The 27096-nt window shown below is 42.7% G+C and overlaps 1 protein-coding gene across 1 annotated transcript in view; it reads right to left on the bottom strand.

Annotated features, from left to right (window-relative positions):
• LOC124805149 (sorbitol dehydrogenase-like) overlaps positions 1-27096 on the bottom strand; it is a 112166-nt gene that overhangs the window by 40733 nt on the left and 44337 nt on the right. Inside the window, exons 3-4 of the mRNA XM_047265620.1 lie at positions 13213-13377; positions 9238-9397 (exon numbers count right to left, since the gene is read on the bottom strand). Coding sequence (XP_047121576.1) covers positions 9238-9397; positions 13213-13377 — 325 coding nt within the window. The remainder of the gene's footprint in view (positions 1-9237; positions 9398-13212; positions 13378-27096) is intronic.

Raw genomic sequence — 27096 nt, 5'->3', positions numbered from 1 at the left:
GGTCATCGTTTGATGATATCATACATTCTCCCAGTGCGAATTTCGGCATCTTGGATGCAGACAGAATAGCAAAACTAAATAAACGTACTAAACCTGAAACTGCATCTGTTCGCGTGACCGGTCACTATATAGGCATACTGCGAACAATGAGCGTAGTGACCAATCGTACAACTGACTTCTTAGTTAAGGGACATTCCACAGCAACTGGACCAATTTTAGGAACCAGCTCCACCTGACCATCACAATTTCGAACGAATTTTTTGCAGAGGTTCCCAATAACAGAATAAAGCTTTGTACACTGTGCAAAATTTGAACTCAAGATACCAAAGATTCAAAATTTTAAGAGGCGTTCAGTGGAGTGTTGCAAAATGCTTTCCGACTTGTACAACAGTTTTTGCCAAATTAAAACTGGCTTAAAATTGAAAATGGGTGCCAAATAAGCGAGATATTTCGATCAGATACACAATGTTCTGTGCTTTTCACACTGTTAAAGTTTCAAGGCTGAGTCGTTCAACGTTTTAGGCGCTACGTCAAGTCAAAGATAGCGAAAAATTAATCACAACAATTATTCAACCATTTTGTAACTCCAACAATTTTTGTACCAACATATCAATTGTCCTTTAGTGGTTCCGCAGTGAAATTGCTTGTTATCGCTTCCACCGTACTACAGCAATTATTTGTATTTTAGAAGTTATTAATACGTAAACATGCCATCAAAAAGTTTTGCCTCATATTTGTTTATACTTTGATGTCGTATGGCCGAATATGACCGCCTACTTATTTATTATCGTTTCATTAGAAAGAGAACTGTTTTTGTATTAGAAAAGGTTTTGTTTTTTGTGGATACTATCTGGGTAAGGTTTGGAAAAAGAGTTTGAAAATGCTGGAGTCAAACATTGGCAAACTCTTGCTATATTTAATGTTTGGCAGAATTGTAAGTGTATTTGATAATATTTTTACTTTCCACCCACAGATAAGACATATCCAAGAAATTATTCAGCAATACAAATCCTGGGTGGAAATAATCGAAAAAGGAAAACAGTCTATCTGTCATCTGCAGATGATCGTAGTAACACACTTCATGTAGTAAATACATCCACATTATTTGTCTCGAGACACGCAAGGGCTGTGGACACTGCACTTTACCTGCCGGTGGCAGCTAGCGACAATTGCTAGTCTAACAACTAGTCTTAGACTCAGAAGTGGCTCATTTCTTAGTTATAATTCAAAATCGAAAACACCCTACCACTGAACTCAGGTGACTCTACAACTAAACTCTTTTAAATCCTAGAGGCAGCCCCGTGTAAGTGTTTCCAGAAGCATAATGGTTAACGTGTGTTTTGACATAAAGGTGTTGGTGGCAGCCTGGTCGTTAGTGTGATAATGTTTGGTGGCTCCCATCAGCAACTCAGACGCAGTGCTCGTTAACCAGTGTACGTCTGTAAACGACTGCGTGTGTGTGTGTGTGTGTGTGTGTGTGTGTGTGTGTGTGTGTGGAGTGTGCGCATATGTCTGGTACTTAAAGACGTACTTTTGTACAAATCATTTATGGGTGAGTGGTAGTCTGTTCTGCTTTTATGAATTATAACCAAGAATTAATATTTTTTCAGTCCAGGGACACACTGTTCAATGTGGAACCAACTTAGCTGTCAAGCTCACAATATTAATAGAACTGTTTTGTTTACTGAGCGCTTCAATGTTTTGTATCACTAGGATGTCTACTTAAAACTACCTTACAAAAGTGGTTGTAATGAAAATTAAGAGTTTCATCTGGCATCTTTTAGTAATTGTAAAAAAAGACTCGAGTCACTCGAATACCTTGAAATGTGTTAAGTTATCTACTTATATCAGGAAGTCTTGCTTCTACGCTGTTTGAATTCTCGCAGAAGCATTTCTACAAACCTATTGCAGAAACAAGTATCGTCAAAAAACATGCGTAGCTGAATTAAGAACGCTCACAAATACTGTGCTCAGTATTCCAAAATGAGGTTCACAAGGAACCTGCTGATCTGTTATTCTCCACAGAATTTTTAGGTTCCAGTAATGACGGACAAATAGAAACAGCAAAAAGAGTCAACTGAAGTTTGTGAAGTCGTGAGTATTCTCTTCCAAAGTCATAAAGTCTCGAAATAAGATTCATATAGCTACATAAAACGCAATAATTCTCAAGTACGAAGTGGAATTTGGGCCAGCTTTCAGTTTCTGGTGGGTTTGAACCAGATACACTTGTATAACATAATTGTAACGACCAGCAAATGTGATGTGTTTATTATGACGGCCTACTGAAAGAGTTGAAACAAAAAAGTGAGGTTCTTAAAAGGCTGATGTAAAATGAAAATGTTAACACTCACTCCAAAAAGTCGTCGATAACACAGGTAGCTCATTAAATTAGTTTCATACTAAATTAGCAAAAAAAGCCACAAAACTTGAAGAGCGGGTGGTTACATTGGCAATGCCTCATAAGAAAAAGGGTGAAGTTCTTTCTCGTAACATACAAAATAGAATTTTAAATTACTTGGAGTACAACGAATTTAACCGTAATGAAAATACATTGAATGGACTGTTGTATGTAAAAACTTTGAAACGTTTGCGAAAGCTGTACTGAATATTTAGATCAAAGAATGTCTCTACCATATAGTTATTTTTATGTCTTTTATGTAAATGCGATCGTAAAAATTATGGTTTGTGAATGTTATTTAACGTATCCAATGGGCCTTAACAAACAAGCCCTTTTGTAATATAAAATAACGTGCCGCTTCAAGTGAAACAAAAGTAAGGTAAATGTAAGGTGATAATAATTAACACTGCGCCATAAGAGTACGCAAAAATTTTTGATGCCATATTTACATCCTTATAACCATTGCAGTTCGGTGCAACTGACAAATTATTTCCCTGTGGAACCACTAGAGGATAAACAACACACTTGGTTTTCCAAACGGTATTGTAGTCACAGACTGGTTGGAAAGCTGTCACAATTTATTTACTTCCAATTTTGACCTCAAGACGAATGACACAAACTTGAAGCTTTAACATCGTGTTAAACGCAAAGAGCTGTGCATCTAATCCAAATATCGCCTCTAGATTACATTTCGTTTCAATTTTAATTTGTCTTAAACTTGACCAAAACTGTCTTTGAGACATACAACATTTCGCAGCCTCCTACTGAAAGCCTTGCAAAACAACGACTTCTTTGTATTTTGAGCTATAATTTTGCACAGCTTAGTTTTATTCTATAAGAATCATTTGTGCAAAATTTTATTCATACTGGAGATGTTCAGGTGGAGATTATTGATCCACTTTGTGTGGAATGGCCCTTAAGCAGTCTGCCGTGGCAGTGATTTTCGTACTTTTCGAAATTTCTTCACGTGCAAAAAAGAGATGGGCACACTTTCTTGTTTTATGTGTTTTACGTTTGTACCGTTTTTATTGGCAGTCTATCCATTGTCTTTTATATACCTTACTTCGAATTTATTATTATTATTGTAGTTTTCATTCATGACAGTGCAGCAACAGTGTCTTACATTACTAAATTACATTTCCTTCTTGACAATATGTCAAGTTCCAAAATATTTTTGGTGAAGGTATAGTGCTAGCTCTTCTATCTCTCTTGAGTTAACAGTTGATGTGTAAACAGTAAGTTTTCAAACGGAAGTAAATGATTAGAAAGATAAGCTAATTCACAAATACCTCTATTTCTGGGAATGAACATGAGATAAGAAGAGGGCCCTCCGGTGACAGCAGATGAGCTTTTAGGCTTGTAAGCACCAAATACAACTTCCAATAAGTTTGAAAATCCCACGTAGCCATGTATGAGCATAGTGGACAAATGAGCTAAAAAGCAGACATGAGAAGCTATTCAAAGTACCTGGAGACTTAGTGTCACTTAATCTGAGATGCAATAAAAGAGCACGGTACTCACTTGGAAAGCAAAAGAAGTGATGAGAAAGCTCTTGCCAGTAGGGCATGCTGGTGTCGGCAAAACATCCGTTATAGTCATTTGTTCGCTAGCAACTTCCTAGTGAAACCTCACAGAGGCGGGAACACTTGCCATACTCACAAAATTACTAGTCTACAGTCCTAGTAACAAAATCGTTTCTGCTGTCGTGAGTGGTATTGACATCTTAGATTTCAAAGAATATTCGAGCGTTGCTTGCAGTTACTGAACATCATGGACCTGTGTGGCTAATCAATTTTCAGTGTTATTTGGCGTTTTACCTGTCCAATCGATTCATCGTCAGGGTGTCAAGCGTTTTGGATAGCCCTTGGTGCAGCGATCACTTGTAGACATACCAGAAAAACGGGAATACTGTAGCTATCGTATACTACAGAGTCATAATTTAACCATTATACATTTCCTTCGGCCTAGGCAAGCCATTTCTATACTTTCCATTCGTGAAAAATTGTCGAAATTTTTACCATTTGTTCTTAAAAAGTTGTTCTCGGGAAAATTAGAAACTTTTTTCGTTATCGTTATCATTAGCAAGATTCAGATGTTCAAAGTGACAGTACATATGCGCGTAAAAGATGATCGTAATGTCCGGTATGAGGCGTAAATGTAGTTTTAACTGACGTACTGAACACATGCAAAGGGTTCTGGTGCCACCCACAAAGCTTCTGATGTCACCAATCTCTGTTTTTAGTAGCCATTTTGTCACCAAAAAAACTTTATGACGCACTGTTCCTCAATAATAGGCACTTCACACCTATACAAACCGTTTTGACCTGGAGATTATTCGATGGCATCACCTGGCGGCATAAGGATGTTACAAAAATGTATTTTGTCATATGGAATCCTTTGTTCTTACAAATCAAACACAGCATTTTTTCGTATGCTGTAGTTGTAGCCTAAACATGTTGGAGCATTTTTATGCAAAGTAATGTTAAGTGAACTTGCTTCGGAAGAGAGACGATATTGTTTTAATCTTATATTACGCGTACTTACTTGTTTTTCATGTGTGTCATAGTATAACAATACGACGAAGATCATACATAAACTGTCAAAACTTTTCTTACAGAATTCGTTTTATATAAGCAGTGTAACCTGTTGTAACAGCGAAAAGAAGGGAACCAGCTGGAAAATGCCCCTATCAGAGCATAAAAAAGGCGGATATGCTCCTCTTTAAAAGATTTTGGCTAATGAGTGGAGAACCAGCTGTGTCAACCCTCGTTTCGCCTTGCATGCGGACGTATTCGCTCTTTTTCGTGCTGGAAGAAAGTAGCAGAGAGATGACGACGGTGAAAGAGAAAGGAGGCAGAGTCAGTAGGAGAGAAAGAGAGAGAAGACAGTGATGGAGAGAGAGAAAGTGGAAGAGAAAAAGAGATGGATGAATAAAACCGCAGTCAGAGCCAAGGCAAAGTTGAGATCATGCATAGGCTTGGTCGGAGATGGGGGGGGGGGGGGCTGACCTCGACCCCCCCCCTGCTCCATCTTCCCCCCCCCCCCAGACCGGCGAAAATTAACACAAAAGATTTGGTCAGTTTCCGACACTCTCTATACTCACGTGTTGTAGTTTCCTCGTCTAGGGCTGAAAACCCCAGATTAACCATCCCAAAAGACATGTGTGGAGAGGAGATAATGATGGTTGAAGAGAAAGACTGCAGACTAAGCGAGAAAGAAAGAGACAGTGGTCATGGAAGAGAAAAAGAGTGGGATGAAGACAATGCAGTGGGAAAGAGAGACAGTGAAAGTGGCAGAGAAGGAGACAGTGGTAAGGCAAGATGAGAGAAAGGGATAAAGACAGTGACATTGGAGAGACAGATGGGAGGTAGTGCCAATGAGAGAAAAAGGAGACAGTGGGAGAGAGACATTAGTAGACAGTGGTCGCAGAACATTTCAGATGAGATTGCTACAATTCTAGCAATCCAGCTTCGATCCACCTTCAGCAACTTACTTACCGGGGCTCAAAAATGTAAAGTGATGAATAGTGGTCACTTTCAACATCTGATACAGTCAAGTTAGTGCTGTATTCCCACTCCTCTGCTGTGTTTCTTTGTACTCTGAAACATTGTTCTCCGGGTCACTTTTACTTGTCCCACCCTTTATAAAAACGTAGTGCATTGGCGAAGCTGTCATTTGTACTCAGGTGATTCATGTGAAAAGTTTTCCAACGTGATAATGGCCGCACGACGGGAATTATCAGACTTTGAAAACGGAATGGTAGTTGGAGCTAGACACACGGGCCATTCCATTTCGGAAATCGTTGGGGAATTCAGTATTCTGAGATCCACAGTATCAAAAGTGTGCCGAGAACATCAAGTTTCAGGTTGCTACTATTCACCACCGACAACGCCGTGGCCGACTACCTTCAGTTAACAACCAAGAGCATCGGCGTTTGCGTAGAGTTGTCAGTGCTAACAGACAAGGGGTACTGCGTGAGATAACAGCAGGAAATCAACGCAGGAAGTGCAAGTAGACTGTTTAGGTTTTTATGCTGGTAATGCCACTTAGTGCTGTGAATGAAAATCGCTGACTGCGCCGTGTGCAGTCTCTGGCTGGTTGGACTCATTGTTGGAATATTCGCTTGTGTAGTGTTGGCCAGTTGGATGTGAACAGCGCGTAGCGTTGAGCAGTTGGAGGTGAGCCGCCAGCAGTGGTGGATGTGGAGAGAGATATGCTAGAGTTTTGCGAGGTTACTATAAGCGGACGATCTGGACGTGTGTCCACCAGAAAAACGAAATTTGTAAACATGGATGTTATGAATTTATATATATATGATGACTTTATAACACATCTAAGGCGCTGCAGTCATGAACTGTGCGGCTGGTCCCGACGGAGGTTCGAGTCCTCTCTCGGGCATGGGTGTGTGTGTGTGTGTGTGTGTGTGTGTGTGTGTGTGTGTGTGTGTGTTTGTCCTTAGCATAATTTAGGTTAAGTAGTGGGTAAGCTTAGGGACTGATGACCTTAGCAGTTAAGTCCCATAAGATGTCGCACACATATCTGAACATTTTTTTGAACACTATTTTAGGTAAATACATTGTTTGTTCTCTATCAAAATCTTTCATTTGCTAACTACGCCTATCAGTAGTTAGTGCCTTTAGTAGTTAGAATTTTTTATTTAGCTGGCAGTATTGGCGCTCGCTGTGTTGCAGTAGATCGAGTAACGAAGGTTTTTGTGAGGTAAGTGATTCATGAAAGGTATAGGTTCTTGTTAATCAGGGCCATTCTTTTGCAGGAATTATTGAATGTCAGACTGCGTTGCGTTAAAAATATTGTGCGTCAGTTTAGTGATGATAAGAATAAGTAAAGAGAAAACTGTTTGAGTACGTTGAGTTTTGCTCAGCCGTTTGAAAATCAGTCATTCCTAATTTTTCTAAGGGGTCATTTCAGACGTACCACGAATGTACAAACGTATCCGTTATGACAGTGCGGCGAGATGTGGCGTTAGTGGACTGTAGCATCAGACGACCTATGCAGCGACTTTGCTAACACCACGACACTGCCTGCAGCGCCTCTCCTGGGCTCGTGACCACATCAGTTGGATCCTAGAGGATTGCAAAAACCATGGCCTGGTAAGAAGAGCCCAGATCTCAGTTGGTAGGGTTCGAGTGTGCCACAGACCCAACGAAGCCATGGACCCATGTTGTCAACACAGAACTGTGCAACCTGGTGGTGGCTCCATAATGGTGTGGCATATATTCAAATGCAATGGACTGGGTTCTCTGGTCCGACTGACCTGATCATTGACTAAAATGGATATGTTTGGCAGCTTGGGGACCATATGCAGCCACTTAACGATTGAATTTTAATGAATGACAATGCGCCACGTTACCAGGACACAACTGTTCGTATTTGGTTTGAAGAACATTCTTCACATTTCGAGCGAATGATCTGGCCACCCAGCTCGCTCGACATGAATCCCATCGAACATTTATGGAACATAATCGAGAGGTCACACTTTCACGATTATGGACGACTAAGGAGGCATGGCTCATTATTTCTACAGGGGATTTCTAACGACTTGTTGAATCCGTGCCACGTCGAGGTGCTGCAAAAGGAAGAGTCGTTTTTTAGGAAGTATCCCATGACCTCTGTCACCTCAGTGTATATTCCTTGCTAGCAAAAAAATGGCTCAAATGGCTCTGAGCACTATGGGACTTAACATCTATGGTCATCAGTCCACTAGAACTTAGAACTACTTAAACCTAACTAACCTAAGGACAGCACACAACACCCAGCCATCACGAGGCAGAGAAAATCCCTGACCCCGCCGGGAATCGAACCCGGGAACCCGGGCGTGGGCCTTGCTAGCAAATTTATGTTTTTCTTCCTATTGCCAGTCTTCATTTCATGTTCTCTACGCTTCGGCCATCGTTAGTTATTTTAATTCATTGCATACTTTTGGTGTGTCATTACCTCATTCAGGCGTAAGTGTAAGCGTCACCTGGTTTAATTCGACTACATTGCATTACCCTTATTTTACTTTTGTTAGTATTCTTCTTATAATCTCCTTTGAAGACATTATTGTTTCCAGTCCTTTTCCTTCTCAGCCAGAAGTACGTCGTCATCGGAAAATGTCATAGCTTTCACTTCTTGTTGATACAAAAATGTAGCTGATATTTCCTTGGGTGGAAGCTACTCCTAGGAATCATGATTTAAGATAAACATTAAAGATGTAGTGGTAATATCGTAAGTAATGTGGAAGTTTCTGGGAGCATGAGTCTAGTAAATGAAATGAGTACCACAGCTTACAATTCTTTTTATTGTTGATGGGAAGAAAACTGTTGATTGGTAATGAAGTAGGGCAATGTTTTCTTTTTTTATGTTAAGTTTAACACGAAACCTAACACATGGTGGGGATAGGTGTCTCGAGTCTAAGAATGATCAAGAAAAGAGAAGTTTGTGTAACGATTCTAGCGTTAGATTTGTCAGGGTACAATGCACACCGTCATCTTTCCATTTTTGACTTGGGAAAAACTGAAGATACAGGGAAAATTTACTAGAAGCTATTAAAGATAGGGTGGATAAGATGGACTGTAGGAAGGACCACTTAGACGCTTATACATTTAAAGAACCTGTTTCGTAATCACTAAATGTTTCATAATGAGACAGGCAATTCTAGCATGATGAATAGTCGATATTTCATGAAGAGCTCTTTCCAAGAACAGTAAAACTGAATGGATGTTGCGAAAAAAATATTCTGTACTTCAAGAGCGTTTAAACGGATGTCAGAAACGCTACAGCCCAAGCTACACGTTATTTTTAAAACAAAAACATAATTCTATTATTATAAGTCTTACTTGTAACAGAAATCAGCTGCGTGTTTGTAGTACTGAGAGAGATTTCCGTTATGAGGCGGAGTACCACAGAAGAAGATGTCCGGACACAGGTGGTAGCTGCCTTGTTTACAGAAGTCGCATTTACGGCACGGAACACCAGGCTCTATGGCGACTCGGTCACCTGGAAGTGTACATTCGAGTAGCAGATAAAAGTTAACACTGCATTATCATGTGAAAGATCTACAGGCTTAAATACCATCTTTACAGATTTCCTCCGTGTCTTATTAGTAGAAATCACCGAGAAAACATTCTATTTAGGCTATGCCGACGATCTTTTTCTTCTTTGTTGTTGTTTAGAAATCATTAATACCGACCTTACACAGCTACTTACGTCAAGAAAAAATATAACTGTTGAACTAAAAATTGCAAAAAATATTGACACGTAAAGATCTTCCACCTGCCTGATAATAGACCTACCTCGGTGCATCTACATACCAAATCATCCACATTCATTCTTAGTCAAAACGGTGATTTTTATTTGAACCAGATATTTGAAATTGATATACTATTTAAGATAAGTACGGGGAACGTTTCATAAGGTTTTCTACATACATAGCGAGAATACCCTCAGTCTGCAGAGGTTCAGATTACAGTTAAAAGGAGACAAAGTTTATGAATAAAACAATGACCTTTTATTTGGAAGTCAGTTTTAATGCTAGTGAAGCCCGTAATAAAATAAAATAATTTCAATAAACATATTTTAAAATGAGTTTAGAGAAAAATTACAAGACCAGTCAACTTTTCTATATGACATGTACAATCTGAAAGACGACTACCCCCCCCCCTCCCCCCAGAAACATTGGATCGAAATTGATAGAATTTTAATAGTAGTCCGTGAGAAGAGTAATTTTCAAGTATATTTGAGTACAGGCAGCACTGTAGCACTGTCAGTGAGCTATGATGATAGTCGCGTGGCTGCAACAATGTTAGCTAAAAACAAGCTGTGTGGCTTGTAGTAGAACGTAAACTTTTCCATGAGAAATTAGCTTCGGTACAAAATTAACAACCGTGACCTCAAGTAGGCCTCGTGCTTGACAAAAAATATGTACATGTTTTAATGTTTCAACGTGTTTTCATCACACTGGGTGAGGAATTTACGACTAAATTTTGGCAAATAACTTCAGCGAAACACAAATAATATGAGAATGATGTTAATTTTCGGGATCAGTCTCCCCGTACAGGATGCCTGGATACCAAAACTCTTTTTTTTTACGACAAATTTCTGAGTCTGTCGAGTATCTTTTCTACGATGTATCTGATTGGAAGCCAAAGATATTCGAAGAGAAATTGAGAAATGCTGTAGAAGAAGAAACTCGTCCTCAAAAAACGTTTACCAGTACAAGGGACAGATTTGCAAGTCATACTCTAAAAAGCAAGGGGGGGGGGGGGCGCACGACGTGGGGTCACAGATTTACATCAAACTTTGTACATCTTTTGTAGGCCATTAAAACAACATAATGTGACAGCAGTAAGATGCACTACCCTGGTAATTTCGAGAAAATCGCAAGAGAAGTTTTACGTGTCTTTTACTCTACTGGCCATTAAAATTGCTGCACCAAGAAGAAATGCAGTTGATAAACGGGTATTCATTGGACAAGTAAAGTAAACTAGAACTGACATGTGATTACATTATCACGCAATTTGGGTGCATAGACGCTGAGAAATCAGTACCCAGAACAACCACCTCTGGCCGTAATGACGGCCTTGATACGCCTGGGCATTGAGTCAAACAGAACTTGGATGACGTGTACAGGTACAGCTGCACATGCAGCTTCAACACGATACCACAGTTCATCACGAGTAGTGACTGGCGTATTCCGACGACCCAGTTGCTCGACCACCAGTGACCAGACGTTTTCAATTGGTGAGAGATCTGGAGAATGTGCTGGCCAGGGCAACAGTCGAACATTTTCTGTATCCAGAAAGGCCTGTACAGGACCTGCAACATGCAGTAGGGAATTATCCTGCTGAAATGTAGGGTTTCGCAGGGATCGAATGAAGGGTAGAGCCACGGGTCGTAACACATCTGAAATGTAGCGTCTACTGTTCAAAGTGCCGTCAATGCGAGCGAGAGGTGACCGAGACGTGTAACCAATGGCACCCCATACCATCACGCTGGGTGATACGCCAGTATGGCGATGACGAATACACGCTTCCAATGTGCTTTCACCGCAATGTCACCAAACACGGATGCGACGATCATGATGCTGTAAACATAACCTGGATTCATCCGAAAAAATGACATTTTGTCATTCGTGCACCCAAGTTCGTCGTTGAGTACACCATCACAGGCGCTCCTGTCTGTGATGCAGCGTCAAGGGTAACCGCAGCCATGGTCTCCGAGCTGATAGTCCATGCTGCTGCAAACGTCGTCGAACTGTTCGTGCAGATGGTTGTTGTCTCGCAAACGTCCCCATCTGTTGACTCGGGGATCGAGACGTGGCTGCACGATCCGTTACAGCCATGCGGATAAGATGCCTGTCATCTCGACTGCTAGCAATACGAGGCCGTTGTGATCCAGCACGGCGTTCCGTATTACCCTCCTGAGCCCACCGATTCCATATTCTGCTAACAGTCATTGGATCTCGACCAACGCGAGCAGCAATGTCGCGATACGATAACCCGCAATCGCGATAGTCGGAAACGGGATGGTACACATTTCTCCCCCTTACACGAGGCATCACAACAACGTTTCACCAGGTAACGCCGGTCAACTACTGTTTGTATATGAGAAATCGGTTGGAAACTTTCCTCATGTCAGCACGTTGCAGGTGTCGTCACCGGCGCCAACCTTGTGTGAATGGTCTGAAAAGCTAAACATTGCATATCGCAGCATCTTCTTCCTGTCGGTTATATTTCGCATCTGTAGCACGTCATCTTCGTGGTGTACCAATTTTAATGGCCAGTAGTGTATGTAACATGTATCTGAGCGTAGGGGCTGGACGTTAGACTTCATGCTGGTGAAGAGATTAGCGTTCGAGCTTTGTAAGATGGACGTGTATGAAGCGACGGTTTGCCTCTGCTCAAACTTAATTTTTAATCTATATTTCTTCATCACTTGTCATATTATTTAATTTATATGAAGGCAATATAATTTAAAAAACGATGTGCACTTGCAAGGAGTTTTAGTGATTTTCATGTTATTTGACGGCTTAGTATTTTAATTAAATTTGATTATTAGACCAAACATATTTATAACTATCGACAAGTAAATGAAGAGACGCATAGCGTTTTCCTGAAAATGTATGCCTGTCGTGATTTGCTAAATCCCTTATATATACAGTCTGGCACGGTACTCGGAACTACTTGTACCTCGAAACTTCGAGCTGCAGACATAGAGGCAGGCCCCATCTGGCAGTTAACCTGCGTAGCGGTGAGACGTTGCTATTGTAGAACGAATAGTGTAGGTGCAAATTTTTTCAATATCCCAAAATTTACGGTTTGAGCAGGAGTCGAACCGTCGCCTCATACACGTTCGTCTTTCGTGGCGGACGTTCCATGACACCCGTTCGAGTTCATAGTTGATCCATTCACTCAGTTTTCTTTATTACAGAGGGCACCTAACCCTCTAACTGCACATGCTGAGCCACCGTGCGGCATTACTTGACCACCAAGACCTCTAACATGCGGCCCCTACGCACAGATACATCAGTTACGTAATATATGCGTAAAACTTCTCTTGAGATTTTCTCGGAATTGCCAGAGTACTGCACCTTACTACTCACACACTATATTGTTTTAATGGCCTACTAGAGGTGTACAAAGTTCGAAGAAAATCCGTTTTCCCATTGTTGTGACCTCCCATAGTAAGACAACTAGGTTTATCATTCAGAAGACAGATACTTGTACTTTATTAAATCTTTATTAAATTTGTAATTTAAAGTTTCTGTCGCACGTGTCATGGCAAAATAAAAATTTCCAAACGTGTGCACTGACCCACTTTGAGATGCTTTACTCCGGGCCCCACTTTGGCGACGACCCCTGAAGCTTCGTGGCCGATCGTCATGGGCACCTCGACTGCATTGTCGCCGATCTTGCCGTGTGTCAGGTAGTGGACGTCGGAGCCGCAGATGCCGACGCAGGCCATACGCAGCAGTACCTCTGCAAGCAGAAAAAGACGTCCGTGCAAGACTTGCCAGTTCTGGCTACCGCGTGCGAATGTTGCATGCAGCTGTCGATCACGGATACGGTGAACGTAAGAAAATGGTTCAAATGGCTCTGAGCACTATGGGACTCAACTGCTGAGGTCATTAGTCCCCTAGGACTTAGAACTAGTTAAACCTAACTAACCTAAGGACATCACAAACATCCATGCCCGAGGCAGGATTCCAACCAGCGACCGTAGCGGTCTTGCGGTTCCAGACTGCAGCGCCTTTAACCGCACGGCCACTTCGGCCGGCGGTGAACGTAAGAAATACAGGTATCCCAGACTGCCCAAACTGAATGATATCCAAGATTCTGAACATGACTGCACTTCAGCAACTATGCGTGAAAGAGCTTCAATGATTTAGAAATAACAGCGAACCAGTTGCAAAATACAGGTATCTTAAACCTTTACTATGGTTTCAACAGCTTCAAAACTGTCTTCTGCAGAACGTATTACACTATTAACAAACATTACGACATTTTATGTAGAAGAGATATGGTATCATTACAATAAACAGAATTACAGGAAACGTTTACAAAAGATTTTGGTGAAGCATGCTCACGTACAATCACAGTATCTATATCCAATATGGGAGTCGTTGACTCTGTCTGGTACATGTGAGTGGCCTCCACTTAATCACCATTTAAAATATATGATTCAAAAATAGCAACTCTCTGCTGTAGAGCTTCGTCTTAAATCTTTTTAAAACATCGCATTTGACACTGGATCCAACAACATGTAGTGTGCCACTTGACAGATCTGTGTATATATGACATTAAATACAAAACGTGGCATCGGATCCTAAGGAGCGTAAGTATGCCACATACAGAACAAGTGACATTCGCCGACTAGTTGAAGAGTAGAGGCACTAGTTTTAGGTCGCTTCTGGTAGGTGACGCTCATGCGCGTCGTATATGCACGTAGCTGCAACGACCAGCGTATGCTGCATCACAAGTACATATTTAACATTGGAATAAACATATTAATTAAAAAGTTTAAAAAGGGGGGAGGGGTTACAAGGCATGCCATTAAAGTCTTATGGCAAATAAAGAGCCTACAGTCTCAGGTAAACAAAGCATACTACGAGTATTTACACTACCTGTTCTACACACTATGTCGTAATATTTGTTAATAGGTACAAAGTCATCTGAAGAAAACAGTTTTAAAACTGCCAAAACCATGGCCAAAGTTTAATAAACCTTTATTTTGCAAATGGTTGGCTATTATTCGTAATCCACTGAGTGTTATTTGGTTTTCTTTTTGGATAAATACCCTTTCAGTGTGTATGTTGAAATATCTTGTTTTGCGAAGAGTTTGATGACTTTCTGCATCTGCGTCTACATCTACATCTACATCTACATTTATAATTTGTAAACTACTGTGAAGTGCATGGCAGAGGATACTTCCTGTTGTACTAGAAATTAGGGCGCTTTCCTGTACGGAGCGCGAAAAGAATGACGCGTAAACGCCGTTGTGCGCACTGTAATTACTCTAATCTTGTTTTGTCATTCCTATGGGAAAGATGTGAGCTGTAGTATATTCCAACATTCCTCACCTAAAACCCCTTATCGAAACTTTGCAAGTAGGTTTCCTCGGGATAATTTAAGTCTGTTTTCAAGTGTCTGCCGCATCAGTTTCTTCAGGATCTCTGTAACACTCTCCTATGGGTCAAACATACTTGTCATCATTCGTGCTTCCATTCTTTGTATATGTTCAATGTCCGTTGTCAGTCATATCTGATAAGGATTCGACACGCTTGAGCAATATTCTAAGACGGGCGCACGAGTGTTTTGCAAACAGGCTGCAGTGTAGACATTGCATTTTCCTACTATTCTACCAATGAACCGAAGTCTGCCACCTGCTTCGTCTACAGTTGAGCCTGTGTGCTGGTTCCACTTCATGTCCCCGAAAACTGTTACATCCTCATACTTATATGAATTGACTGATTAATGTTTCGTCCTACTGACATCGTAGTCACAGGATACAACTTCTTTTTTTTTTTCTTTTTGTGAATTGCAACATTTCATATTTCTGAATCTGTAAAGCAAGTGACTTCTCTTTGCACCAGCTAGAATTCTTCTCCAGGTCTGACTAAATATTTGTACAGTTTGCGTCAGACATGTTTACGTTGATGATAACGGAGAGCCGTTCGTAATTAGGCCGAAATAAATTCGCTGAATGCGCGTAAGTAGGCGTCAGCTGCATTAGGTACAAATGTTCTACCTCAAAGGTGTAGGGATGTAGACACAGGGGTTTTGATCGCCCCGGGGAGTGCACGGGTAGCCTGATGATAAAGAGACCGCTCGTGATAACCTGGAATTCCTTGTTCGGATCCCCGTTCGGCACAAATTTTCATATTTCACCACAAGTATAACAACTGTACCTAATACAGCTGACCCTAAATTATTCACATTCAGCGAATTTATTTCGAACTTTTTTCAGACAGGATATCATTACAGATAACTGCGACGCCTGCGAAAAGTCTGAGGTTATTATTGACAGCAGGGTCGTTAATATACAAAAACTGAACTTCGTCCGAAGCGGCCTCGGATGGTCCGTCGGCACCAATCGACCGCCGCGCCATCCTCAGTCGACAGGCGTCACTGGATGTGGAAATGGTGGGGCATGTGGTCAGAACAACGCTCTCGCTTCCGTGCTGTCAGTTTTAGTGACCAGAGCTGCAATTTTTCAATCTAGTAGCTTCTCAATTGGCCTCAAAAGGGCTGAGGGCACCCCTCTTGCCAACGGCGTATGGCAGACGCATCCAAGTGCTAGTCAAACCCTACAGCTATAAACTTCGGTGATCTGACAGAAACCGGTGATCCACTGCTACGAATCCATTGGCCATTAATATGCAATTTGGTCCCAAAATACTTCGCTGGGGCACACCCGAAGTTATCTCTACATCTGGCGAAAACTCTCCATCTAAGATAATGTGATGCGTCCTCCCAACCACACTTTTGATAATAATCAATCAAGAAACACTGCGTTTATCTTACTGAGTTGGTCCATAGCTTTGATCATGACATGTGAGAAAAGTGCGAGTTGAGTATCACATGATCGATGTTTTCGGAATCCATGCTGTGTGGCATGGAGGAGGTCATTCTGTTCAAGACACTTCATTACGTTTCAGCTCAAAATATGTTCTAATATTCTACAACGAATGGATGACAAGAATATTGGACAGTAATTCAGTGGATCACTTGTGCTGCCGTTCTTGTGGACGACTGTGATCTGTGCGTCCTTTTGACCTTCGGAAATATGTATCATGTCGGGATGGATAAAATCGAAGAAAACATGGCACATGAAAAAACGAGCAGAGGTACCGTTATAAACAAGTGCCATTGATAAAAGGACTTGGACGAGTTAGCCACTTTTGTTTCCCATATCCACAGTTCGTGATCTAGCGGTTATCGTCGCTTCTTGTAGATACCGGGGTCCTGGGTTCGATTTTCGGCTGTGTCGAAGATTTTCTTCGCTCGGGCTCTAGATTTCTATGTTTTCCTAACAATTTTATCTCATCTTCATCGATTAAGTCGCTGAAGTCGCGTCAAATAAAAAGCCTTGCACCAGGTGGCCGAAGAACCCCAAATGCGGTCTCTCGACCAATAATGCCTCATAATCATTTCATTTTCATTTCTTATCACATTTACTGCGTGGTGAGAAACAGTCTGAGAAGCTTGTTCGGCGGTTGCAGGGTAGTCTGTGCTCAGAGATAATTGTTAAGAGAAAAATTCGATACATTGCACCGTTCTCGATTTAATTAACATTGAAGTTAGCCATTCAGGCCGTTGTGCACGCAACTTCAAGTGGCTCGCCAGAGACGATATCGCCAAACAGGACAAGAGCGCGATACAAAAATTTGGCATGGAACGGTAGCAAGCCTCGAATCCTAGCTAAAGGCTAAGCAGTCTCATGTGCTATCGTCTATGCTACGAGAACAACTGACTCTAATTGTATCCGGCGGGCCGATTGAATTTGCACGCGCAGGGGCATGATTGGTTAACTTCAATGCTAATTAACTCATAAAAGGCGTAACGTATCGAAGTTTTTTATTAACAGTTATTTTTGAGCACAGCCTACCCGGTAACATTCTCACAAGTTTTCAGACTGTTCCTGACAACTCTATATAAGTGAGAAACGAATACGTTCATCGATCTGTTCACCGTGGAAATATTTATCGAAGAATGTAGTCATAAAAAACTGTAGAGTGTCTCACATCGTGCCATTTTGGCATTAGTTCAAGTTATAGTGTAAGGTTAATGCTTTATTACAGCTTGGGGTATCTGTACCTGATCCATAGAAGTCAATAGCTCTGGATACAAAGGACAATAGACCTATCTCACTGACATCAATATGTCATTGATTTATTGAACATAACTTCCAATGTTGTGTGCTAACTGGTTTAATGCTCCTGTACAGACGACTAACTCACAAAAAGCTTACTTGCGTAACGTCGGAGCAGGTATGTGATTCGATTTAATACTTTCCTGCTGACAAGGGAAACTCCCCATCAGAAACCCCTCAGATATAGTGGTAAGAGGGCCGAGTGGACAGCCCGTAAAAAACTGAACACAGATCAAGCAAGAAAACAGGAAGAAGGTGTACTGGGCTGTGCAACAAAAAAAAAAAAAAATAAATAAACAGTGAACTGTCCAAGACCAGGAAATGCAGCATATATCAGAAGCGAATTGACACGACGTACTGGTTCAGTGGTTACGGTGTTGGACTGTGACGCGGCCGCATTGTGTTCAAACTTCACTCGTGCCAATTTTTTTTCTCACTGTTCGCTTAGCTGATTCTGCACAACTACTCTATTAGCAGCCGAATGGAATCCGCAAACATTTGATGACAAGGCGACAAGTCAACCGAATCCTCCACCGAAAAACACATCTGGTGTGTCATACACGGCATTAGTGACTGCATGCGTGTTATCTGATAGGAATCTCTTATCGAAGCACCTAATTTGTAGGACAGGTAAGTGAGTGAGAGATGCCTCCTTGCCCGAGATAGGGGTTCGTATAAAAGTGAAAGTGACCACTTCCAAGAGAATGATGAACACATAATATTTTGTCACATAAGCTGCAACAAATAAACGCAACAGTTTCACATTCACACAATTTCTCTGTGCTCTGTCAAAACATATGCTTTTAACGTTTTTGAAGTTGCGTTCCGTTTCAGAAGTTTTGACTCTTGAATTCCTTTGTTGTGACATAGTTCACTAGACGTTTATTTATTGTTTTCATTTCTGTAAGACGTCTTTGTAGTATCTCGCCTGCCCTCGCTATTCATCACATTTACTTGCGACGGTAACGTATTGTTACCACATGACTCACATTCTATAACCAATGTATAGTATGACAACTGCCAAGATTACAGAAATAGAAAAAACATTTCAATGATCGGACGGATAGTTCATAATGTTGTGGGGAAAAAGAAAATTAATAAGTCGAGGGAGTGTTGAACACGGCATGCCCGCGTGGCAGGCCAAGGCTATGAACACTTAGCAGTTTAAGGTTGGTTCTCATTGCACTTCTTCCCTTTGGACCGTTCACTGTTGCTGTTTAGCTTTTCTTTTTCACTGTTCAGTACACCTTCTTCCTGTTTTCATGCTTGTTTTTATGTTCAGCTTTTGACGGGGTATCCTCTGCGCCATCTTACCATACCACGTAATCTGAGAGGGGTGCGATGGGGAGTTTTCCTTGTGAGATTTTCTACGACGTCCTTCTTAATGAGAAGCCATTATGAGAAATGATAGCTCCTTCCGGCGTAATCTAGGAAGAGGATAAGGCCGTTATTTATTCGCTGTATACAGGATGCTTATAAGTAACCTTTCGGTACTTCAGCCAGTGTACACTGAAAACTATTTACCGTATGGGTACCTAACTTTATGGGAATGACGTGCAGACTGTGTGCTGCAGGATTTGCGATGTTCGTAATGTTAGTGTCAAGACTTGTCTTTAGGCGCCGGTACTGGTATAGCAACGTTGAGCTGAAACACAAGCATCAGTGTGCGTTACAGTTTCAGATAGCCAATGTGGATCTGCACGAGGAGAGCATAACTTTGTTCGTAAAGAGGATTTATCAAAACAACAGCAGTAGTGCTGCTGTTCTCCGCAAGTATCGATACAATAAAGAAATTCGGAGAGATCCTGTTTCGGCACGATTGCGAAGTTCGAATTAAACGGCAATTTTGGAATTGCGTCACAAAGTGCTGAGTAATTGACTGTTTCCATGACTGAGAATACTGGACGCAGGGTGCGATCTTCAAACAGTGCTCGAGCTGTGTTATGACAGTTGAACGTTCCATGGTCCACCGTTCGGTATGTGTTGCTAACAGTCATGAAATGCTATCTCTAGTGCGGTTCCAGGCCGTCGTCGATGGTGACGGCCGTCACATTCAGCAACGTTTATAACCTGTGTGAACATGGCACGCTGTTAACAAACGTTTCTCTCTAAGTTGGAAATTAAAATGTGTTTCTTTCAATGATTTATTTATGATTTTTACAATCACTAGTTTTTCACGGGGACCATCTCAAGTAGCGGAAGGTTAATTATGACCAACCTGTACGTAAACGACCAGGCAGACAACGTTTTTAGGTCCCTAACACTTTGCGTAGACGTCGCAGATGTGTAGATTGAAGACAGGCGGTTAAAAAAGGATTGCCAAATGTGGGAAGGCTTGCAGTTCATTAGCTTCTGAGGCAAAGCTGTCCGTTAATGTGCATACTTGAAAACAGACACTCAAAATTAGCTGTGGGAAGGCAGACGCCAGAAAGATTTGTTGGACTAATCCAAAAGTTGGATAATTCACCGATGAAGGATGTCCCTTATGAAAGGCTCGTTGGACCAAATCTTCACCATTGGTGTCGGATCTAGAAGCCTTACGGAATGAGCAGGAGGAATAGAGATAATTAGAAGAATAAATAATATTTACTAGGGCGGGACGTTTACAAAAATGGGCACAAACCACAAAACTGCACTTTCATCACATAGAATCTTACTATCATGATTCTTGGTGTTCTTGTTCCAGAAAGAGAGTAGAGACATATTATTTCCTCCAACTCATATAACTCAAAATGAGCAACACTATATAAAACAAGTGAAAATAAAATTGGAGATATGGTTGATGAAAATGGGTTTGGATTTAGGAAAGGCATTCCGACGTTGTCCTTGGCAATGGAAGCAAGACTTAAGAAAAATTAGAGTAGTTCATAGTATTTGTCGACCTAGACAATTCAAAACGATACAATTGCTCGGATGAGAAATAGGTGAAATCTTTCGCCGCTGCTGTTCAGTCCACGCAAGTACTTCGAAATAACAGTGGCTGCAATGAAAGAAAGGTTCAGGAGTGGGAAAGTAAATTCAGGGTGAAACCATATGAATGATAAGATTCACCGAAGAAAAACGAAAGTAATGAGGAGTAGCCGATATGAGCTGAACGATAAACTTAACATCAGAATTTGGGACCTCGAAGAAGACGAAGTGAAGGAATTTTGCTACTTTTGAAGCAAAATAGCATATGGCGAATGACGCAAGGAAGACATAAAAAGCAGATTAGCACAGCCAAAGAGCACATTCCTGGCGAAAGTAGGACTACAAAATAAAAAAATAAAAATAAAAAAGAAAAATTGGCATCAATTTGACGAAGACATTTCTGAGAATACATGTTTGGAGCACAGCACTGGATAAAAATGAATCTTAGATTGTGGGAAAACCGTAACAGAAGAGAATCGAAATGTTTGAGCTCTGGTGCTACAGAAGTATGTTATAAGTTACCTGGAATTACAAGATAGTGAATGAGGAATCCTAGAGGAAACGAATATAAGGAAAACATAAAAAAGGACAGAATGATAGGACATGTGTTACGACATCAGGGAACAATTTCCATAGTACCTGAGGGAGCTGAAGAAGGTAAAGACTCTAAGGAAAGGCAGAGATCGGGGTGCCAAAAGTCATGGGATACCTCTTAATATCGTGTCGGACCTCCTTTTGCCCGGCTTAGTGAAGCAACTCGATATGGTGTGGACTTAACAAGTAGTTAGCCCACCCAGTTAGCAGTGCGGTCTAACGCATTGCTTTCCGGGAGGGAAGGCGTGCCGATCGCCAGAACGAATCCGCTCGGCGGATAGTGTCGAGGTCCGGTGTGTCGATCAGTCTGTGGATGGTTTTAAGGCGGTTTTCGATCTGCCTCGCCGAATGCTGGCTGGTTTCCCTTATTCTGCCTCAGTTACACTATGTCGGCGATTGCTGCGCAAACACTTTCTCCACGTACGCGTACACCATAATTACTCAATCATGCAAACATTGGAGTTACACTCGTCTGGTGTAAGATGTTCCCGAGGGTCCACTGGGGGCCGAACCGCACAATAACTCTGGATTCGGTGTGGGGCGGCGGTGGGGTGAGTGGACTGCTGTAGCCTGTTGTGGGTCTGTGTGCTACGGCGAGGACGAAACCTCTCCGTCGTTTCTAGGTCCCCAGCTCCATACAATACAATACACTAACTAGTAGTTATAAGACCCCTGCGTCCTCTACGGCCATCTATTATTTCGAATAAGTTACTGATGCAGGGTTTTGCGCAAGAACTGACATCTCTATTATCTCTCATAAATATTCGATGGGATTCAAATCAGGCGATCTGGGTAACCAAATCGTCTCCTCGAGTTGTCCAGAATGTTCTTCAAACCAGTTGCGAACAGTGGTGGCTTGGCGACATGGTGCATCGTTGCTCGGGAACATAAAGTTCATGAATGGCTGCATATGGTCTCCAACAGCCGAAAATAACCATTTCCAGTCAATGATCGGTTCAGTTTCACCAGAGGATTCAGTCCATTCCATGTAAACGCGGCCTACACCATTGTGGAGTCATCAGCACCTTTCACAGTGCCTTGTTGATAGCCTGGGTCCATGGCTTCGTGGGGTCTGCGGTACAATCGAACCCTACCATTAGCGCTTGCCTTCTGACCAGGCCACAATTTTCCAGTAGTCTAGGGTCAAACTGATATGGTCATGTGCCCAGGGGAATCCCTGCAGGCGATGTAGTGCTGTTATGAACAGCACTCGTGTCAGTCGTCTGCTGCCTTTGCCCATTAACGCCAAATTTCACCGCACTGCCTAAAGGATGCGTTCGTCGTGCGTCCCACATTGATTTCTGCGGTTATTTCAAGTAGTGTTGCTTTTCTGTCAGCTCTGACAACTCTATGCTGCTGCTCAGGGTGTTTAAGTGAACCCCGTCTGCCACTGGATTCTTCGTGGTGAGAAGTGATGCCCGCAATTTGGCATTCTCGGCAGACTCTTGACACTGTGAATCTCAGAATACTGAAGTCCTTAACGATTTCTAAAATTGAAAGTCCCATGCATCTAGCTCCAACTAATATTCCGCGTTCAAAGGCTGTTAATTCCAGTCGTGCGTTCTTAATCAGGTCGATGACCTTTTCACATGAATCACCTGAGTGCAAATGACAGCTCCGCCAACGCACTGTCCTTTTATACCTTGTGTACGCTCTAGGGTGAGTCACCTAACGTTACCGCTGGATATATTTCGTAAACCACATCAAATACTGACGAACCGATTCCACAGACCGAACGTGAGGAGAGGGGCTAGTGTAATTGTTTAATATAAACCATACAAAAATGCACGGAAGTATGTTTTTTAACACAAACCTACGTTTTTTTAAATGGAACCACGTTAGTTTTGTTAGCACATCTGAACATATAAACAAATGCGTAATCAGTGCCGTTTGTTGCATTGTAAAATGTTAATTACATCCAGAGACATTCTAATCTAATGGCCGGGCGGTTCTAGGTTCTACAGTCTGGAACCGCGCGATCGCTACGGTCGCAGGTTCGAATCCTGCCTCGGGCATGGATGTGTGTGCTGTCCTTAGGTTAGTTAGGTTTAAGTAATGTCTAGAGGACTGATGACCTCAGATGTTAAGTCCCATAGTGCTCAGAGCCATTTGAACCATTTTGTAATCTAAAGTTGACGCTTGAAACCTCCGACGTTCAGTTGCGTGTTGTAAGAAACACGGGCCACGGTCAGCGAGCAGCATCTGCAGGGACATGTTTACGATGACGACCGTGTTTACGAGTGTGGCTGTAGTGCACTGTTGTGGTTTGGTCTAGCTGTCGCAGTGTCCGCATGTAGCGCTTGCTGCTATTATTCTGCATTCGTCTCCGCACGCAGACCAACTGTAGTACACCCTGTTACCAGCCGGCCGAAGTGGCCGCGCGGTTCTGGCGCTGCAGTCTGGAACCGCGAGACCGCTACGGTCGCAGGTTCGAATCCTGCCTCGGGCATGGATGTGTGTGATGTCCTTAGGTTAGTTAGGTTTAACTAGTTCTAAGTTCTAGGGGACTAATGACCTCAGCAGTTGAGTCCCATAGTGCTCAGAGCCATTTGAACCCTGTTACCAGACGTCTGTGATAGTGTAGTGTTGTAGGAACTGTGACCATGGCGTATTCGAACTCTGAAAAGGCGGAGATTATACTCATCTATGGCGAGTGTCGACGAAATGCAGCTGAAGCCTGTAGGGTGTATGCAGAACGGTACCCGGACAGAGAGCATCCAACGTGCCGCACATTGCAAAACATCTACCGTCAACTGTATGCAACAGGTATGGTCGTAGCACGCAAACTGGTCCGTAACAGGCCCGTCACAGGAGAAGCGGGTGCAGTTGGTGTGTTAGCTGCTGTTGCCATGAACCCACACATGAGTACACGGGACATTGCGAGAGCCGGTGGACTGAGTCAAAGTAGTTTCACGCGCATACTGCATCGTCACCGCTTTCACCCGTTTCATGTGTCGCTGCATCTGCAATTACATGGTGATGGCTTTAATCATCGAGTGCAATTCTGTCAATGGGCATTAACAGAGAATGCGTTGCAGTTCTACCTGTTTACCGATGAAGCGGGTTTCACACCACGGGGCAGTGAATCTACGGAACATGCATTACTGGTCCGTGGACAATCCTCGCTGGCTCAGACAGGTAGAGCGACAGCGACCGTGGACTGTAAATGTATGGTGCGGAATCATTGGCGACCACCTCATTGGTCCTCACTTCATTGCAGGGGCCCAAACAGCTGCAGTATACATCGCGTTTCTACAGAATGATCTGCCAACGTTGCTCGAAAATGTCCCACTGGAAACGCGTCGACGTATGTGGTATCAGCATGATGGTGCACCTGCACATTCCGCAATTAACACTAGGCTGACCCTTGACAGGATGTTCGACGGGCGTTTCATAGGACGTGGAGGACGCATAAATTGGCCAGCCCGTTCTCCTGATCTTACACCTCTGGACTTCTTTCTGTGGGGTACGTTAAAGGAGAATGTGTACCGTGATGTGCCTACAACCCCAGAGGATATGAAATAACGTATTGCGGCGACATTACACCAGATCTACTGCGGCGTGTACGACATTCATTACGGCAGAGATTGCAATTATGTGCAGCAAATGATGGCCACCACATTGAACATCTATTGGCCTGACATATCGGGACACACTCTATTCCAGTCCGTAATTGAAAACGGAAACCACGTGTGTACGTGTACCTCACCCCTCACGGTAATGTACATGTGCGTCAGTGAAAAAGACCAATAAAAAGGTGTTAGCATGTGGAGGTAATGTGCTGTTCCAGTCTCTTCTGTACCTAAGGTCCATCACCGTTCCCTTTGGATCCCTACGTAATTCGGTGCTCTCCGATACACACGATCGAACAAATGGCTCTGAGCACTATGGGACTTAACATCTGTGGTCATCAGTCCACTAGAATTAGAACTACTTAAACCTAACTAACCTAAGGACATCGCACACATCCATGTCCGAGGCAGGATTCGAAGCTGCGACCTTAGCAGTAGCGCGGTTCCGGACTGGAGCGCCTAGAACAGTTCAGCCACAGCGGCCGGCTATTTATATGTAAAAGTCTGTAATTATGTATATTTGATGTTTGGAGGTTAACATATGTAAGAGTTGCTCAAGCTGGAATGAAGTGCGAAGACATAGCGGAATGGAACAGTATACACAGCGGACATGCGACAACATTTTCAGTGTATACGCTTTGCAGTACTTCAATGCCAAACGCCACACTTATTACCCAGATCTTTGCGAAGAGGTTATGGGAAAGATAACACCCATTCGTTAGTGTGGCGCCAGCGCTATTTTTTGGTGCTACGGAGTAAAACAGCACCACTGTCAATGCTGTTGCAAAAGAGCCATGGAAGCAAGCGAGCGCAGAGCTGACCCAAACGCTATTACGACAGATGCAGCAATACCACCACCATGTTTCCACACACGGGTTCTATGGATCAGGGACCAGCGTCGGCAATACCGACTACACAGCAAAAAGGCAGGGTGACCACAGCAGTGGCTGGCCAGTTGCTTCACATTCTGGCCGCCGCCTTGATTTGGCGTGCTTGGTTGGAAGAGATACAGCGGCAAACAAAGTAGGCATTGAACCTGTATAATCATTTTTAGCATATGGCATCTGCCTGGCAGCACATCTACAGGGACACGCCACGCGGGGTAGCCGTGCGGGGTATGACGTTTTGCCACGGTTCGCGCGGCTGCCACCGACGGAGTTTCGAGTCCTCCCTCGGGTATGTGTGTGTGTGTTGTCCTTACTGTAAGTTTGTTTAAGTTAGATTATGTAGTGTGTAAGATTAGGGACCGATGACCTCAGCAGTTTGGTCCCACAGAACTTACCACAAATTTCAAAAAAAATTTTCCACTGCTGTTTGTAAGTCCACTCTCATTGACTTAGCGCCTTCCAGAAGGTGGGACACCTTGGTGCTTACTTTAGCTGCAGCCAGCCTTCCGCCAGCCTTCTGCTCTGCAGGCGAGTCGTTCGTGACCGGAACGGTGCAGTCATTCCATCTCCTGCACTAATGCAGGCAAACTGATGCTATATGTCTCGCAATGGCGGACGCCACTCCTGTGGGCTGCTTTCCGCTACAAGAATCGCCGGGAATATCCACATGTGCTGGCGCGCTCAGCGCTGAAGAGGAGAACACGGCAAGTGCCATCACCCGATTTCCCAGAAACTTCGCTCCGAGGCAGATGGGTCAAAATAATCGAATACTTGCCTCGGTTTATCAGTAGACACTCGACCGTTTCTGAAAGAGCGACGCCCAAAGTTTTCGATATGTTTTCCAGGTACTTTATGTGCCTTTTATCGTGCCATATCCTCAGGCGAAATGGTAGCGCATTGGTTAGCCACACAAGATTACCACAGAAAGGTTTTCCAGTAAATATTGGTATAACATTGCGCTTATTTGTTCGCTAATTCTATGTCAGATGAAAGATTTAGAAAAAAAGAATGTAAAATTATTTTAAATTGTTTTCGGTGATATGCCTGTAGTGTACCTTGATTCTTTATCAACTTCAAGCGCCAGCTTTTGGAAAAGTGTTTCGATATGCATGGTTGGTCACGAAATTATTTGTGAACATGCGAAATCTTCACCATTTTTAACGACGTTTCTTTCCCGAGTGAGATTCACACGAAGAATCGTCTCTATGGCAAATCTGGACTCGTGCGATGCTCGTGGTGTTTGGAATATCTGTTCAAAAATGGTTCAAATGGCTCTGAGCACTATGGTACTTAACTTCTGAGGTAATCAGTCCCCTAGAACTTAGAACTACTTAAACCTAACTAACGTAAGGACATCACATAT

This window comes from Schistocerca piceifrons, chromosome 7 (assembly GCF_021461385.2).
Source record: "Schistocerca piceifrons isolate TAMUIC-IGC-003096 chromosome 7, iqSchPice1.1, whole genome shotgun sequence".
NCBI classification, from domain to species: Eukaryota; Metazoa; Arthropoda; class Insecta; order Orthoptera; family Acrididae; genus Schistocerca; species Schistocerca piceifrons.
Note: the sequence above shows the minus strand (reverse complement) of the source record. Positions and strands in the feature narration are given on the sequence as shown.